This window comes from Equus quagga, chromosome 3, assembly GCF_021613505.1.
Source record: "Equus quagga isolate Etosha38 chromosome 3, UCLA_HA_Equagga_1.0, whole genome shotgun sequence".
NCBI classification, from domain to species: Eukaryota; Metazoa; Chordata; class Mammalia; order Perissodactyla; family Equidae; genus Equus; species Equus quagga.
In genome coordinates, this window is record NC_060269.1 from 115,895,758 (window position 1) to 115,909,504 (window position 13,747).

Consider the following 13,747-nt stretch of genomic DNA (forward strand, 5'->3'; position numbering starts at 1 on the left):
CGTCTGGTTTCAATTCAATTTTAATAAAGGCTGAATTAAAGACACTTGGAGATCATTTTAAATTCTATACTGGATATGAAGTTTTAAGAAGAGAAATGAGTCTACGAAACTGGGTATCTGGGAGAATGGTGGTGGCATTCAGTCAATCATTATTTATTGAGCAACTACTAGAAGCCAAGGTGCTGGGAATAGAGTGATGAGCAGAAAAAAGGAGAAATCTCTCCTCTTTGGAGCTCACATGTTAGTGAGAGGAGCAGGGAGGGAAGACTGAAAACAAACAAAATAAAAGAGTAAATAAGTAAAAATTAGAAGGTGTAGATATTAGGGAAGAAATAAAGCAGAGAAGGGAGACAGTGAGTGCCAGAGGTGAGGGTGACAGATTGCAATTGAAAACAGGATGGTCTCTCCTGAGAAGGTGACATTTAAGCGAAAACTTGAAAGAGCTGAGGAAGTGAGGGTGTTGCCATCTTGCTGAAATGTCAACAGGTGAAACTTTCTAGGCAGAGGGGAACAGCAAGTACAAAATGTCCTGAAGCTGGAACGTGGCTGGCATGCTTTAGAACCGTTCTGTCCACTACCGTCACCACTAGCCATATGTGACTATTTGAATTTAAATCAACAAAACAGAAATGAAATTAAAAATTCAGTTCCTTAGTTTGCATTTGCCACATTTCAAACTCCCAATAAGCCACCATATTGGACAGTGCAGATACAGAGCATATCCATCATCAAAGAAAGTTCTACTGGACAGCTTTGCTCTAGAAGGAACAAGGCCAGTATTGCTAGAGTGGGTTGAGCAAGAGAGAGAATTATAGATGAGGTCATAGTTTAAAGGAGCACAATCGTGTAGGAGTTTGATGGCCATTGTAGGAACTTTGTCTTCTATTCTGAGATAGGAGGTTTGGAGGGTTTTGCCAGAGGAGTAACTTGATCTGACTTGACTTTAGAGAATCACTTTGGGTCCTTATTTTTGTAATAATCCAGATAAAAGATGACCGAAGGTGGACAAGAGTGACAGCAGTGGAGGTGGTGAGAAGTGCTGAGGTTCTGCGTGAATTTAGAACCTGGTACCAACAGATCATGCTGATGAAAAGGATGCGGAGACATAACAAAGACAAGAAAGGAAAGAGGTCACCGGTTGGGACACAGGAGAGGCTAAGGTTGGTTTTAGATGGATTTGACCTTGAGACGGCAATAGCACAACTAAAAATCTCCGATGGGCAATTGGAGAAATCAGAGCTCAGTTGAGAACAGGCCCTGAACGTGAATATGAGTATGAGATTCATCAGCATACGTGACAGAGATGAGGCAGAAATGGAGGTTGAAGAGAAGTTTCCTACAGTCTGGTCCTTGAAGAACAGCCACAAGAGGGAAGTGGGTAAGGCAAGAAGATGAAGAACAGATCATCAGAGCCTTAGAAGATTGCCGGTATCAACAGCCAAATACAAGAGAGATGCTAGATAGCTAAAGAGAAATGATGGTGCCCAGGAAATGGCCGCAAAACTTGGAAAGGATTGGTCTCTGACGATGCAGTCTCTACTATGCTGGGGGAATGGCAGGAGAGAAGGTAGATAGAAATGGTTTCAGTGAGAAGAGAGGAATGGGCTGGACCACTGTCACCAAGAAGGGAAAGTGTAATAAACTTTGGCATTTCTCAGTACTTATAGGTAGTTTCTAAAACAATCATTTAATTTGATTGCCAAATACTGGTGTCATTTGTGTTAAACGTTGTCTTGTGACAAACTGAGTATACTCTTTAAAATTCAGAGTTTATGCCAAAGGGCAATAAAAAACTTTTTTGTAAGAGGTAGTTTTAAGAAGGATGAATACATGTGTTAGAATCTGTTATTCTCAACCTTCTGAGACTAAGCAGCAAGTAGTCACTTTTAAAGGGGAAGAGGACCCAAGTCTTTTGTGATAAAGAGGTAATTTTTAATTTTCCTGCAATCTTGATAGAGAAGGAATAGTCAGTGCCTTAAAAGTGGGCAAATGGGATAAACTCTAGAAAAGAAGGCTAAGGAGAAAACTGGAGCTGTCCTCTGAGCTCCCCTGCACCACAGGAGCCCCGTGTAAAGGGTGAAGGGGAAAGCCCAAGGACAGCAGCCAGTTGCATTTTTCCGGGTAGAAATTCAGAAACAAGTTGATCTAGACTCAAAAAACTGAGATCCGAAAAGGAGCTTTGCCTATCATCTAGTCCAGGCTCTCCCATTTAACAGACGAGGTGCTGCCCCAGGTTGTTCAGCTGGTTCTGTGCAGTGCTAGACCTAGAACACAGAGGGGCTGATTCCCAGTCCTCAGCTCTGCCTGCCTCACTGTTCTACTTGCTGTGTAAGAGTGGGACTCTCCTATTAAAGGCGGACGCAACCAGAGTGAGGTAGGGATTAATGAGACTTCAAGAGCGGTTACGGATTTGATGACAGAATATTGGCTTCTTACAAATGCCTTGGCAACGGGCCTTCTGAAATCTGCGTTGGTGTTGAAACTATTTACCATGCTAAACAGCACACAAGCGAAACCCGCAACGTTAACAAGCATCCGTTTCACTGACATCTAGGTACTAACTCCTGGATGCATTTTTACAAAAATCCATTCTGATGCAACCACTGGGTATCCTCAAAGTGGGAGATTTGCGAAAGGCAGGAGGAGGGGTGTAGCAAAAAAAAAAAACCTCGAATTGGGGGTGAAGGGGTAGATTGCTGGCGGAGGGGATGTGAGGGAGAGTGGCAGGCTGGACCAGAACCGTGGCGGATCGGAGGTCTTTCCCGTTGCTAGGGCCGCCAGCGTCCTTGGTTACCGCTGGATGGAAGGCGCTCTCTCGTCCTGGATTCTGAGGCCCGCGCTCCGCCCGCCGCGGAGCCCCAGCGCCGCCTCGCGCCGCGGGGAAACACAGGCACACGCATGCGTGTGTCTTTCCTCCCCTGCGATCCCGGTTTGAGGCTGGGTCTCCGTTAGGAATCACAACCGCTGGGACTTTGCAAGGCGGCCACCCCGACGCCAGCCCTAAGATACCCCCTCCGACAGCTGTGTGTGCCAGGAACTAGAGGGAGGGCGGGCCCGGGGGTCTCCCACCCTAACTCACGTTGTACTCCCTCAGCCAGGACTCTAGCTTGTCCTGCATCGATCGTAAAGCTTCGTTGGAGACCAGTTTCCTCAGAATTTCCGCCATTGCTCGTTTTTCTGCTCGGCCCCTCTGTGGGAGATGGAGACGTGGAAGGGACCAGGCAGTGGTCTCCGCAGGACCGCGGGGTGATAAGGCGGGAAAGGTGTTATCTTCCTGAGGGTCTCAGAGCGCGGCTGGTGTTTCCATCCTCCCCCTCGGGTGGGACCGGGCAGGGTTAGGGAAGCCGGGGGGGAGGTGCCCTGGGCCACAGCCTCCCCACCTCATCCGCTGCCCAGCGCGGTCTCCTGGCTCCCCCGCGGCCGCCCAGAGCCCCAGCCATAAATACCCGGGCGATTGTTAAACAAACTTTGACGTGGGCGGGCGGATGCTAAGGACGCGCGCAGCCAGCAACTTGGCAACACCCGCGTCCCCGCCCAGCCCCCACTGCGCCCTCCACCCACTTTGGTCCCAGCCGCCGCCTGCAGTTGTCCTGGGCACCTGCCAGGGCGCGCCATGTCGCTGCTCCTGCTGCTGCTGCTCTTCCTCCTGCTGCTGTTGCTACTGCTGCTGCTAGTGGCTTTGGAGGAGGGCGCCCTATGCCAATGAGACCCAGGACCTCGGGAGCTCGAGGACGCCAAGATTGCAGATGGCGGCCGCGTGATCCCTTGATGCACCGAGACCCGCCCGCAGTGTGGGATGGGGGCCTGCTGGAGGCTTCTCGCCTAAAAAAGCAAAGGGTATTTCTGCATAGACGTTTTTGGTTAGGCTCCTAGGAAAGCACTTGTTTGGCTCCTTCCTTAATTTCACTTCTCAGGACGTTAATTCTGCACATTTGTAATACCTAGGGCTTACCTGGATGAAATTTACAATAACTAAATTTCAATTCTTCCTGCTTCTATCTTTTGCTTTCTTCCTTGGCCGTCTGGGTGAGTGCCTAAATTAATAGATTTTAGCTCCAGGATGTTCATAGATTAAAGTTAACCCCTCAGGTTTAGGCAAGCTTTGGTATATTTCTAGAATCATTGAGCACTATAAACTTTCGTTTAATTCGGAATTCTTTAATTGAGACTTTGTGAAAGTTCAAACCCGGTTTGGCATTATTTCAGAGGGGTGTATTAAGCCACAGTGATAGTTTGAACTACTTAAGAAATGAAGCCATTTAAACCATCATTAAACACCTTAGAAGCCCTTATTTTATGTACCATCAAATGACATGCCGATTGCAAATCATCCTTATCTATTCACTAAAACACTAGGGGTGGAGCAGGGCCTTAGCTAGTTAACTAGTTTAATTCAGTTCCACTTCTTTAGGTACTTAAAAATATACGACTACCACATACATTCAAGTACTGTACACTTGAGAATTTTCACCACCTCGTTTTTATTTCTCTTAATTACAGTGGTTTTACTGTCCTCTAATAAAAATGATAGGCTCATTTCTGAAGACTGTGTTCCTACTATTTTCTGTAGACCACAAAATAAAGACTCTTTTCATCACAAGAAAGAAAAGAGTTGTAACTATGTGTGGTGGTAGATGTTAATACACTTATCGTAGTGGTCATTTCACAATATATACAAATATCGAATCATTATGTTGTACACCTGAAACAAAGATAATGTTATACGCCCATTATATCTCAATAAAAAGAAAGGAAAAAGTAAGGACTATAAGAGTACATACACATGTTATTTTATCATAGTAGAATAAAAATTACTAAAGTAAAAAGACATATACCCAAAAAAATCCACTAAGTATTCATTAGACACTTTTGTCCTTTAAAAAATATAAAGAAGAAAGAAGAGCATGGAGAAAAACGTCACAGATTTCTTAATTTGGAGTCAATAATTGCCTATTTCAATAGGCAATTGGAATCTTTAAACAGTACTATTTACTTATTCATAACAAAAACAAGTTGGAATATTTGTTTATGTTAGATTAGGGGTTAAATCCTCTTCGTTGCTGTGGGCACCTTAATGAGCCTCTAATCCCTGGTTTCATCATCTGTAAAAGAGACACAATTGTTCTTACTTCGTAGCAGTGTTATGAGACTCAATAAGAATTCATGTAAAGTACTCAGCATGGTGTTTGGCGTAAACTCTAGTAAGTGCTTGATAATGCTGTGATCACCATTACTTTATTTAATAGAGAAAACTAGGTTGGAAACCATCTAAACCTCCAACAATAGGGTAATGGTTGAGCAAATCATTCAATGAAATGTTGCACAATAGAAATCTTGTTATTGAAGGATATCTGTTATCTAGGAATTCTCACCATCTAACATGAAGTGATAAAAGCAGGACACTAAATTATATATATCGTGTTATATTCTCTAATATGAACCCAAGTTATGATTTTAATTTGTTCCTTTATAGTTTTCTGATTCTCCAGATTTCTACCGTGAACATGAATTGCTTTTGTGAAAACTTAATTCAGAAACAAAGTTACTCAAAAACTTTACTGCCCTCAGAAAAATGTTAGCCAAAACATCAATGTTTAAGCTGACTCAGAACAGAATACACTTTGACCAAATATCCATATTACTAATTTAATAATTAGACTTACAGAGTCTTAGGACCTAATAGATCTTCGAATCACCTTAGAATATGCTACTGATGTCATTTATCTGTACAATGCTGTAGCCTCACAACTAGATTCAAGATCCTTAAGGCCTTAAATCATTTCACATACCTCTTGGTTTCCTAGAACTCTGGAGCATGTATTGTGCATAGCAGGAAATTTGTGTTTATTAGTAACAAAGAAGCCTAGCCCTCAATGACTCAAAACAAATGAAATGCTTTACATATTTATTCATTATTTCCTCCCCACTACTTCCAAAAAAGGATCTGAGATGGCTTACAGTGAAAGACACATAGGAAATATCGTTGTTAAATAAAAAATACTTTTTTAATAGAAAAAAGCAAATAAGCCTAAAATTTAAGTTTATGTACTAAGATTGAGCTCATTTAACATTTATTTCTGGACTTTGTGGAAGCCAAGGCAGAAAGGAAAATGAGTTTTATGATTATCGTTTTTTTATTTTAAAAGTACACCCACCAGTTCTTTAAATGGAAATGCATTTTTCTGGTACCAACTGTAAAGTATGTTTATCCTTTTCCAAAGAGTATAGAACAACTCAAATGAAGGTATCTTTAATAACTTCCATCTTTTTTTTTAGAAAATATAGGAAGAACTTTTTTTTTTGAAGATTGGCACCTGAGCTAACAACTGTTGCCAATATTCTTTTTATTTTTTCTGCTTTTTCCCCCCAAATCCCCCCAGTACATAGTTGCATATTTTAGTTGTGGGTCCTTCTAGTTGTGGCATGTGGGATGCCGCCTCAGCATGGCCTGATGAGTGGTGCCATGTCTGTGCTCAGGATCCAAACCGGTGAAAGCCTGGGCCGCTGAGGCGGAGCGGGCAAACTTAACCTCTTGGGGGCCGGCCCCCAAGGTAAAATCTTGATATGATTGTTTCTTGTAGTCATCTTTGATCACTGCCAAGGGAGTAACACTAGAACACACATCAGCAAAGAGAGGGCCAAGCAATTGACTTCCAATTTCTTAGTTCTTTAGTGATGTTATCTGATACAAGCTTAGAAATTCCATACCTGTAGGAATAAATGGACATCCTCATAAGTGCCCTTAATGACGATGTTCTTTGCAGAGGTTTTGATGGGTGCTGGATAGCAATCAATTTAAGAGAAAGCTAGAGCCTGGAGTGCAAATAGTCTATGTTGCTAATTAAAGAAGAATCCATATGCTTCAAATTACAAGCATGCAGTCAACAAGGTTGAGATTCTATTTAAAAAGTTGATAAGCCTTCCTTTTTAAATATGTGAAAGAAAAAGATAAACAAATGTTCTACTGGAGAATATTTTGATGCACTAATTTTGTCCCAATTTTATTATTTTAGGATATTTTCTACTAGACAATTATTTGGAAAGAAAAGATAAAAATCAAACCTTTCTTTTGCAGTACCCTATCAGAAGTGAAGCAATAATAAACTTGAACGTGGACACTCTTGCTTTATCTCACACTCGGCCAGTTAGTGGTTTCTCATAACTTTATATGTCTTTAATCACTCTGAGCCTCATTTTTCCCATCTATATAATGAAAACATGGACTAGATGAACTCTAAGATCTCTTGCAGTTCTGACATTCTCTTATGCTGCTTGTTTTTGTTTATTTTTAACATACTGGTTGTGGTTCAGGTTGAGCAAATCTTGCCCTTTGTTTCAATTTTTGGTTCACAGTTCAGTTTGGGTCAAGCCTTGATTCTGAGAACATTAGTCTGTCTTGAGTACAGTTTATTCTGGAGGCTTGCTAGAATAACTAATATACCTAACTTCCAGGAAATAAACAAGGGGTTTCTCTGTAGTTGCACTTTTAATAAATTTAAACCCAGCTCAAACTGACAAAAATCTCCTGACTCCCCCACCGCCTCAGAGCTCATCGCTGTCTTCTTTATGCTTTCTCTCTTCAACTTTTGAACATGTTGATACTGTTGTAATCATCACACTATATTATACTTATTTGTCTGTCTCTTATATAAGCTTGTGAGCTTCTTGAAGAAAAGGATAGAGGCTTACTTAGCTTTATATCCTCAGCACAGCAGCTGTCACATTCTAGGCTCTCTATAAAAGTTTGTTAAATTGAATTGTTAACAAAAAGAGAAAGAAGTGAAAGAAAATAAGCAAGCAAGGCAAGAAAGAAGCAAGGAGGTGATTGGCTGCTTTATATCTGATGTCATAATCCCATTGAAGTGAAAGAAAGCAAACTTAATAGCCAGCTGGTGGTTCTTATGGCATCAAAATTCTACCAGCCGGCCAGGAGCCACTTGTTCTAGCTAACTGTCATGTCTCAAACATGTGGATGGAACAGGCTTCCTGAAAGTCCTTAATTTTGTCCACCTTGAATTTTACCTACATCAGTCAACCAGAGAGATTTTTAATTTGGGATTTTAAGAAGCCAACAAAAGATGAACTGAATCCTTTGAGGGTCATGAGAGCTGTGTGTGTAGTTTCATGCTATACTAAATATATATATATATGTGCAGTAAGCTACAAGGATATATGGTGGACTCCTCATCATCATTTGCAGTTCTTCCTCACTAAGGACAGTTGCAAACCCTTAGCCAGTGTGCCTAACAGAATAATCTGCTCTGCTCTGCTCTGGCCTGGACGTTTTTTCAGGTGCCCTGATCCTCTTCTGTGTGTGCCATGCTATTCTTGTCCCACAGCTGTCTGTGTTAGGCTCATGCTTCTTTGGGTCAGGGCCTGTATTACTGTCTAAAGAAAATCCATTAGTCTTCCCTGACCTACTTGCATGAAGCTGTCTTTAAATCCAGTTTTTATTGGTGGTAATGCTAAGGCACTTTGTCTCCACTGGCAGGTAACAAAAACCCTAATTTGTCCATTTACTCAGTGTTCTCTGAATGCCCTGCGTTCTCATTTTATCAGCTTCATTTGGTCCTTTTTGTTCTCTTCACACTTAAGGAAAGGAAAAGACTTTTAAAAAAACAAACAAAACACCACCCATTAGAGAAAGAACTAATAGGTTGGGATCCGAAGGCAGTTCCCCCCACTGCACAGAAGCAGGGATGTTGTTTTCCTTGTCGTACCAATAAGCATTCCCTGCTCAGAGCAACAGCTCAGAATTGTTCTGTAAAATTATTTCATGCCCACAATTGGTTAAACTACAAAAACAAGAGGAAAATGTTACCTCACAACTGCATCACCTTAGCACCTAAATAAACTATACAGCATATGTTGCAAATACAGATTAGAAGAAAAAAAAGAGATTTAGTGTGATTTTTGAGGGCCACAAGATAACTAAACCCAGATTTCCATCATTATGATAATGGAAGACTGAAGCATCTTTGCCCTCAATCTTTGCAGCTCTGCTAGCTAAATGCAGCGGCAAATGCTTGGCACTGTGAAAACGGCCATTGAGGGAATGAGTTGAGGACACATTAAGCTGTTGCAAAGACCCAGTGGGTATGATCTACATTGTAAGATACCCTTAAGCATCCCAGGAGCGGGACATGGGACAGCATGAGGGCAGTCCCTACGATGGAGGATGCTGAAATAGATCTTTTCGGCACATTTGATAAACATTACTAAATTTCTGGTGTGACAGAAATGTCTGCCTTAATCATAAGGCAAAATTAGATCCACTCCCAGCTCCTAGCACCTCAGAATCTATTCAGGTGAGAGATACACAACCATAGTTCAATGTGACAAGTTACAATAGAGTAAATACAAAACGGAAACACTGACCTTCCCTCCCCTCCTCCATCCTCCTAAAGAAAGGATCGGGAGAAGTTATAGAAGAAAGTGACATTTACAGCCAGCTCTGGAAGGGTGGAGGGGAGTTCACCGGGAAGAGAAGAGACAATGGAACAGGTCAGACAGCAGCAAAGAGGCATGAAATTGCCTGGAGAGGCAGGGAATGATGAACGCTAGTCCAGGGTGATGATCGAGTAGTCAGGGGATCGGGGACAAGACCAGAAAGGTAGTCCTGAGTTCAGCTACAATGAGTCTTCTATATCAGGCTAAAGAAAGTGACCTGTATTGTGTAAGTAATGGGGAAGCAGCAAAGGGCTGTAAACAGAAAAATGGTATGTTCTGGTCTCTTTTTCATATCACCTTGGAGCTCCTAGAGGTTAAGTCAGGAGAGGGCAGGACTGGACCCAGGGAGGGTGCTTAGGAGACACAGAGATGAGAGTTAACGAGGTTTTTCTTTGGGGTAATGCACGGTGAGGATTAAAGTGACATACGTAGGAGACACTTAGGTGCCAGTAATATTTTTTACCCCGATAGGAAAAAATTGACCCAATATTCACTCATCAAAGTTACGAAGTAGATATTATGTATGTACTTGGTTCCTAATGTATTCAGGATTTGGAGCAACACAGAAGTAGTAACACATTGCCCCTGCTTTGTAATGAGCTTACAGTCTGCTCGGGAGCAAACTATATGTGCACGAAAAGTAAAATAATACAAGATATTGTGTCATTAAGTATCAAATGGGTGCCATAAGAAATTGGTGCAGTAACGGTTAAAAAGAGAGAGCAATCATGATTGGCTTTAATTGTCAGGAGAAGGTGGAACTGAGGTTGATCCTTAAAGAGGGGTGGAATTTGGAGATGTATGAATTCACAGACAAGACAGATGGGCAAGCAAATAAATTTCAGTGTAGTGGGATAAATGTGACAATAGAGGCATGCTTGAAGATCGCAGAAAGGGGCACAGGAATCAGAAATTTGCAATGGGAGAAAGATTAAGAAAGGCTTCCCAGAAGACATATTGCTTGAGTTGAGTTTTAGTGAACATGTAGAAGAATAGGTAGGTAAAAAAAAGAGAATTACCCACATATGAAAAGGCACAGAGACATTAAGAACTTGATGAGATCAGGCAAATGGCTGAGAACTGTAAATATTGCACATGGCTGGAGAGAAGGATGAGTTGGTGGAAGGACCAGGAAAGGAGCTTAAAAGAGGTAGACAGGAACCAGAAAGTAAAGGACCGTCTGTGCTAATATAAGGAGTTTAAATTTTATCATGGAAGGTATCAGAGGATTTTAAATTTCAGAGTGCGGAGTGACACGATGGGGTTTGTACTTTAGAAAGAACATACTAGAAATTGTATAGGATGTCTTTGAGGTTTCTGACTGGATGGTGGTGTCATTCACTAAGGGAACACAGGAAGAGCAGATTGCGAGGAAAGATTTTGAGTTCAGTTTTGGATGTGTTGAGCTTGAAGTGCATATTATTTTCCTAAGGGATACCATAACAAATTACCACAAACTTGGTGGCTTCACACAACAGAAATTTATTTTCTCGCAGTTCTGGAGCCCAGAAGTCAGAAATCAGCAGGGTTGGTTCCTTCTGGAGGCCCTGAGGGAGAATCTGCTCCATGCCTCTCTCCTAACTTCTGGTGACTGGTGGCAAGTGTTGGCACTCCTTGCCTTGTAGACACATAGCTCCAACCTCTCTCTGCCTCTGTCTTCACTCCTCAGTGTGTGTCTCTGTCCTCATATAAGGACACCAGTCACTTTTAGGGCCCACCCTAAATCCAGGGTGATTTCATCTTGAGATTCTTAATTACATCTGCAAACACCTTACTTCCAAATACAGTCATGTGCCATGTAACGAAGTTTCAGTCCATGACGGACTGCATATACAATGCTGGTCCCATAAGATTAGTACCACGTAGCCTAGGTGTGTAGTAGGCTATAGCATGTAGGATTGTGTAAGTACACTCCATGATGTTCGCACAATGACAAAATCGCCTAATGATACATTCATCAGAACCTATCCCTGTCATTAAGCAACGCAAAACTGTCATGTCACGTTCACAGGTCCTGGGGATTAGGACTTGGATATATCTTTTTGAGGGACGCTATTCCATCGATTACAAAGTGAATGTTTTCATAATCTGACTAGTACTCTAGCCATGGGGAGCTCTATTTTGCACTTCTAAATGCTAATAACATGCAACAGGCAAAAGAAAACGCAGAATTAAAGGCTGTTTCATACGGTAGAAAGAGCAAAGACTTTAGTCGGATGGACCTAGGTTCAATCCTGGCTCTTTATTGTTGAAAACTTCGTTAGCCATTTATGAGCCTTGATTTCTTAATTTGTAAAATGGAGATAAAATGACCTATCTCATAAGACTGTTGGGAGAATTAAAGAGACATTGCCAGGCACACAGTTCTATCTAAATATTATTGTTTTAGAAAAAAATCTTGAAGATAATACATTTGGGAATGACCCACATTAAAGATGTGGTCATGTGAGTGTATTGGATCTCTTTAAAGACTATAAAATTGGCATCAAGGAGAACAGTGAAGTGTCCTGTCAGAGAGATGGGGATCAGCAACTAGAAGGTGACTTTCCAGATAACCAGAGGAAAATCAGTTATTAGGTATCCCACCACCTGAGTGGGAGAGAAGCTGGCAAAATCAAGGCAGGGCTTCTTGTCTTAGAAACTGGGATATCAGGCAGGTTCTAAAACATTTATTAAATTTCATTACTATGCTACGCATCGGAGATAAAAGGATGAGTAAGACAGGGGCCTTCCAGATAGAGCTCTCCATCTTTTTTTTCTTCTCCCCAAAGCCCCCCAGTACATAGTTGTATATTCTAGTTGTAGATCCTTCTGGTTGTGCTATGTGGGATGCTGCCTCAACACGGCCTGACAAGCAGTGCTAGGTCTGCGCCCTGGATTCAAACCAGCGAAACCATGGCTGCAGAAGTGGAGCAGGCGAACTTAACCCTCGGCCACCGGGCCAGCCCCTCTCTGTCTTTCAGATGATGTCAGACAGATAAACAAGATAAAATACAATGCAACATGAAGTGCTCCAAAGACTAGGAGCAGAGTGAAGGGACAGACCAGCAAAAACTGCCTATGGGAGCCTGGGAAGGCTTTATAGAGAATGTGACACTTGAATGGGTTCTTGGAGGATGAATAAGAGTGTGCTTGCCAGAGAAAAGGAGAAGTTTCCAAGCAGAGGAAAAAGAGGCAAAGCATAAGAAGTAAGGACTACAGTACCAAAACTGGACAGAGGAACACAGCATCAGTCAAAAGCCCAATTATCTGAATTGATAAATGCGACCACAGTCAGACTATTAACAGAGGCTTATGGCCAACTCCCGAAGCATTGGGCTGTAACTTACAGCCTTCCTAAGACGCAGATTTGTCCTAGAGATCTGGGCAGCCGTGAGCCTAGAGCTGTGAGTCAAGTGGTTCCAGCATTTGGGAAAGAAGATATACAGAGACTGATGACCAGCTGCTACTGACATTAGCTAAAATCAAGTGCAAGAAGGGAAAAAGTTTATGAGATTCATTAGGCAACAGATTATCTCACTTAAACTTCACAGCAATTCTCTGATGTCAAGTATGCAGAGCAGTGAAACAATGGCTCCAGTCATCAAAAAGCAAAACTGACCTAGCTGCTGAAGAAAGATGGCTTTTGCCAGCTGCTCTCTTTGGTGGTTCTTGCTGAGTTGGGCAGCCCTAGAACCCAAAGGTACTTACTAGAAGTGGTTTCAGCTACCTAAGGAACAGTTCTTGCTTCTTGGTCGCTCTTGCCTTCACTGCGTTTTGTTGACTAAAACGGTTACTGGATTATACTGACGCCAGGGACCAAGGAGTGCGTACTACTCAAGTTACTTGTACATTGGGTGGCTTCTTGGCGTGCAGTAAATATCCGTTAAATTAGGTTCCTCAAGATAGACATCGACAGCACTATCTCCAATACCTACTAAATGGAAAATCCACCCCCATACCACAGAAAAAAGTATCAGACCTCACAGGCCCCCCCAAAGTTAAGAAGCATCCCTGAACTGATTTTATGGCCTCCTGGAGGACTCTCAGTTTTCAAGATTTTAGCTGGCTAACTGGCAACTTGTTAACCTCTGTCCACACTGTCACCACTCCAGTCCTGGTCCACGTGTACTCTCAAAAGCGCCCTTTCCCACCCTAGCCAGGGAGACCCCGGCCCCTGAAGCACGGAGGATGTCACAGCTCCGGAAAGCACCCACCTTCCGTGATGAGGACTGGAGGGGAAAGGGCGAGGCGTCCCCTGTATATCGAGGGCGCCCTTTCGGGAGAACGCAAAGGCGGCCCGAGGTAGCGTGGAATC

General features: G+C 42.4%; 1 protein-coding gene across 3 annotated transcripts in view; it reads right to left on the reverse strand.

The window, feature by feature from the left end:
* Nucleotides 1-3,411, reverse strand: part of LOC124236877 (mitochondria-eating protein-like) — a 42,997-nt gene extending 39,586 nt beyond the window's left edge. For all 3 annotated transcript variants that reach the window (XR_006887867.1, XM_046655823.1, XM_046655822.1), the window contains exon 1: nt 3,080-3,411. Coding sequence is in view for 2 of the 3 variants with exons in the window: in XM_046655823.1 (XP_046511779.1) it covers nt 3,080-3,166 (87 nt within the window). In the remaining variant the exon portion in view is untranslated. The remainder of the gene's footprint in view (nt 1-3,079) is intronic.
* Nucleotides 3,412-13,747: the final 10,336 nt, after the last annotated feature.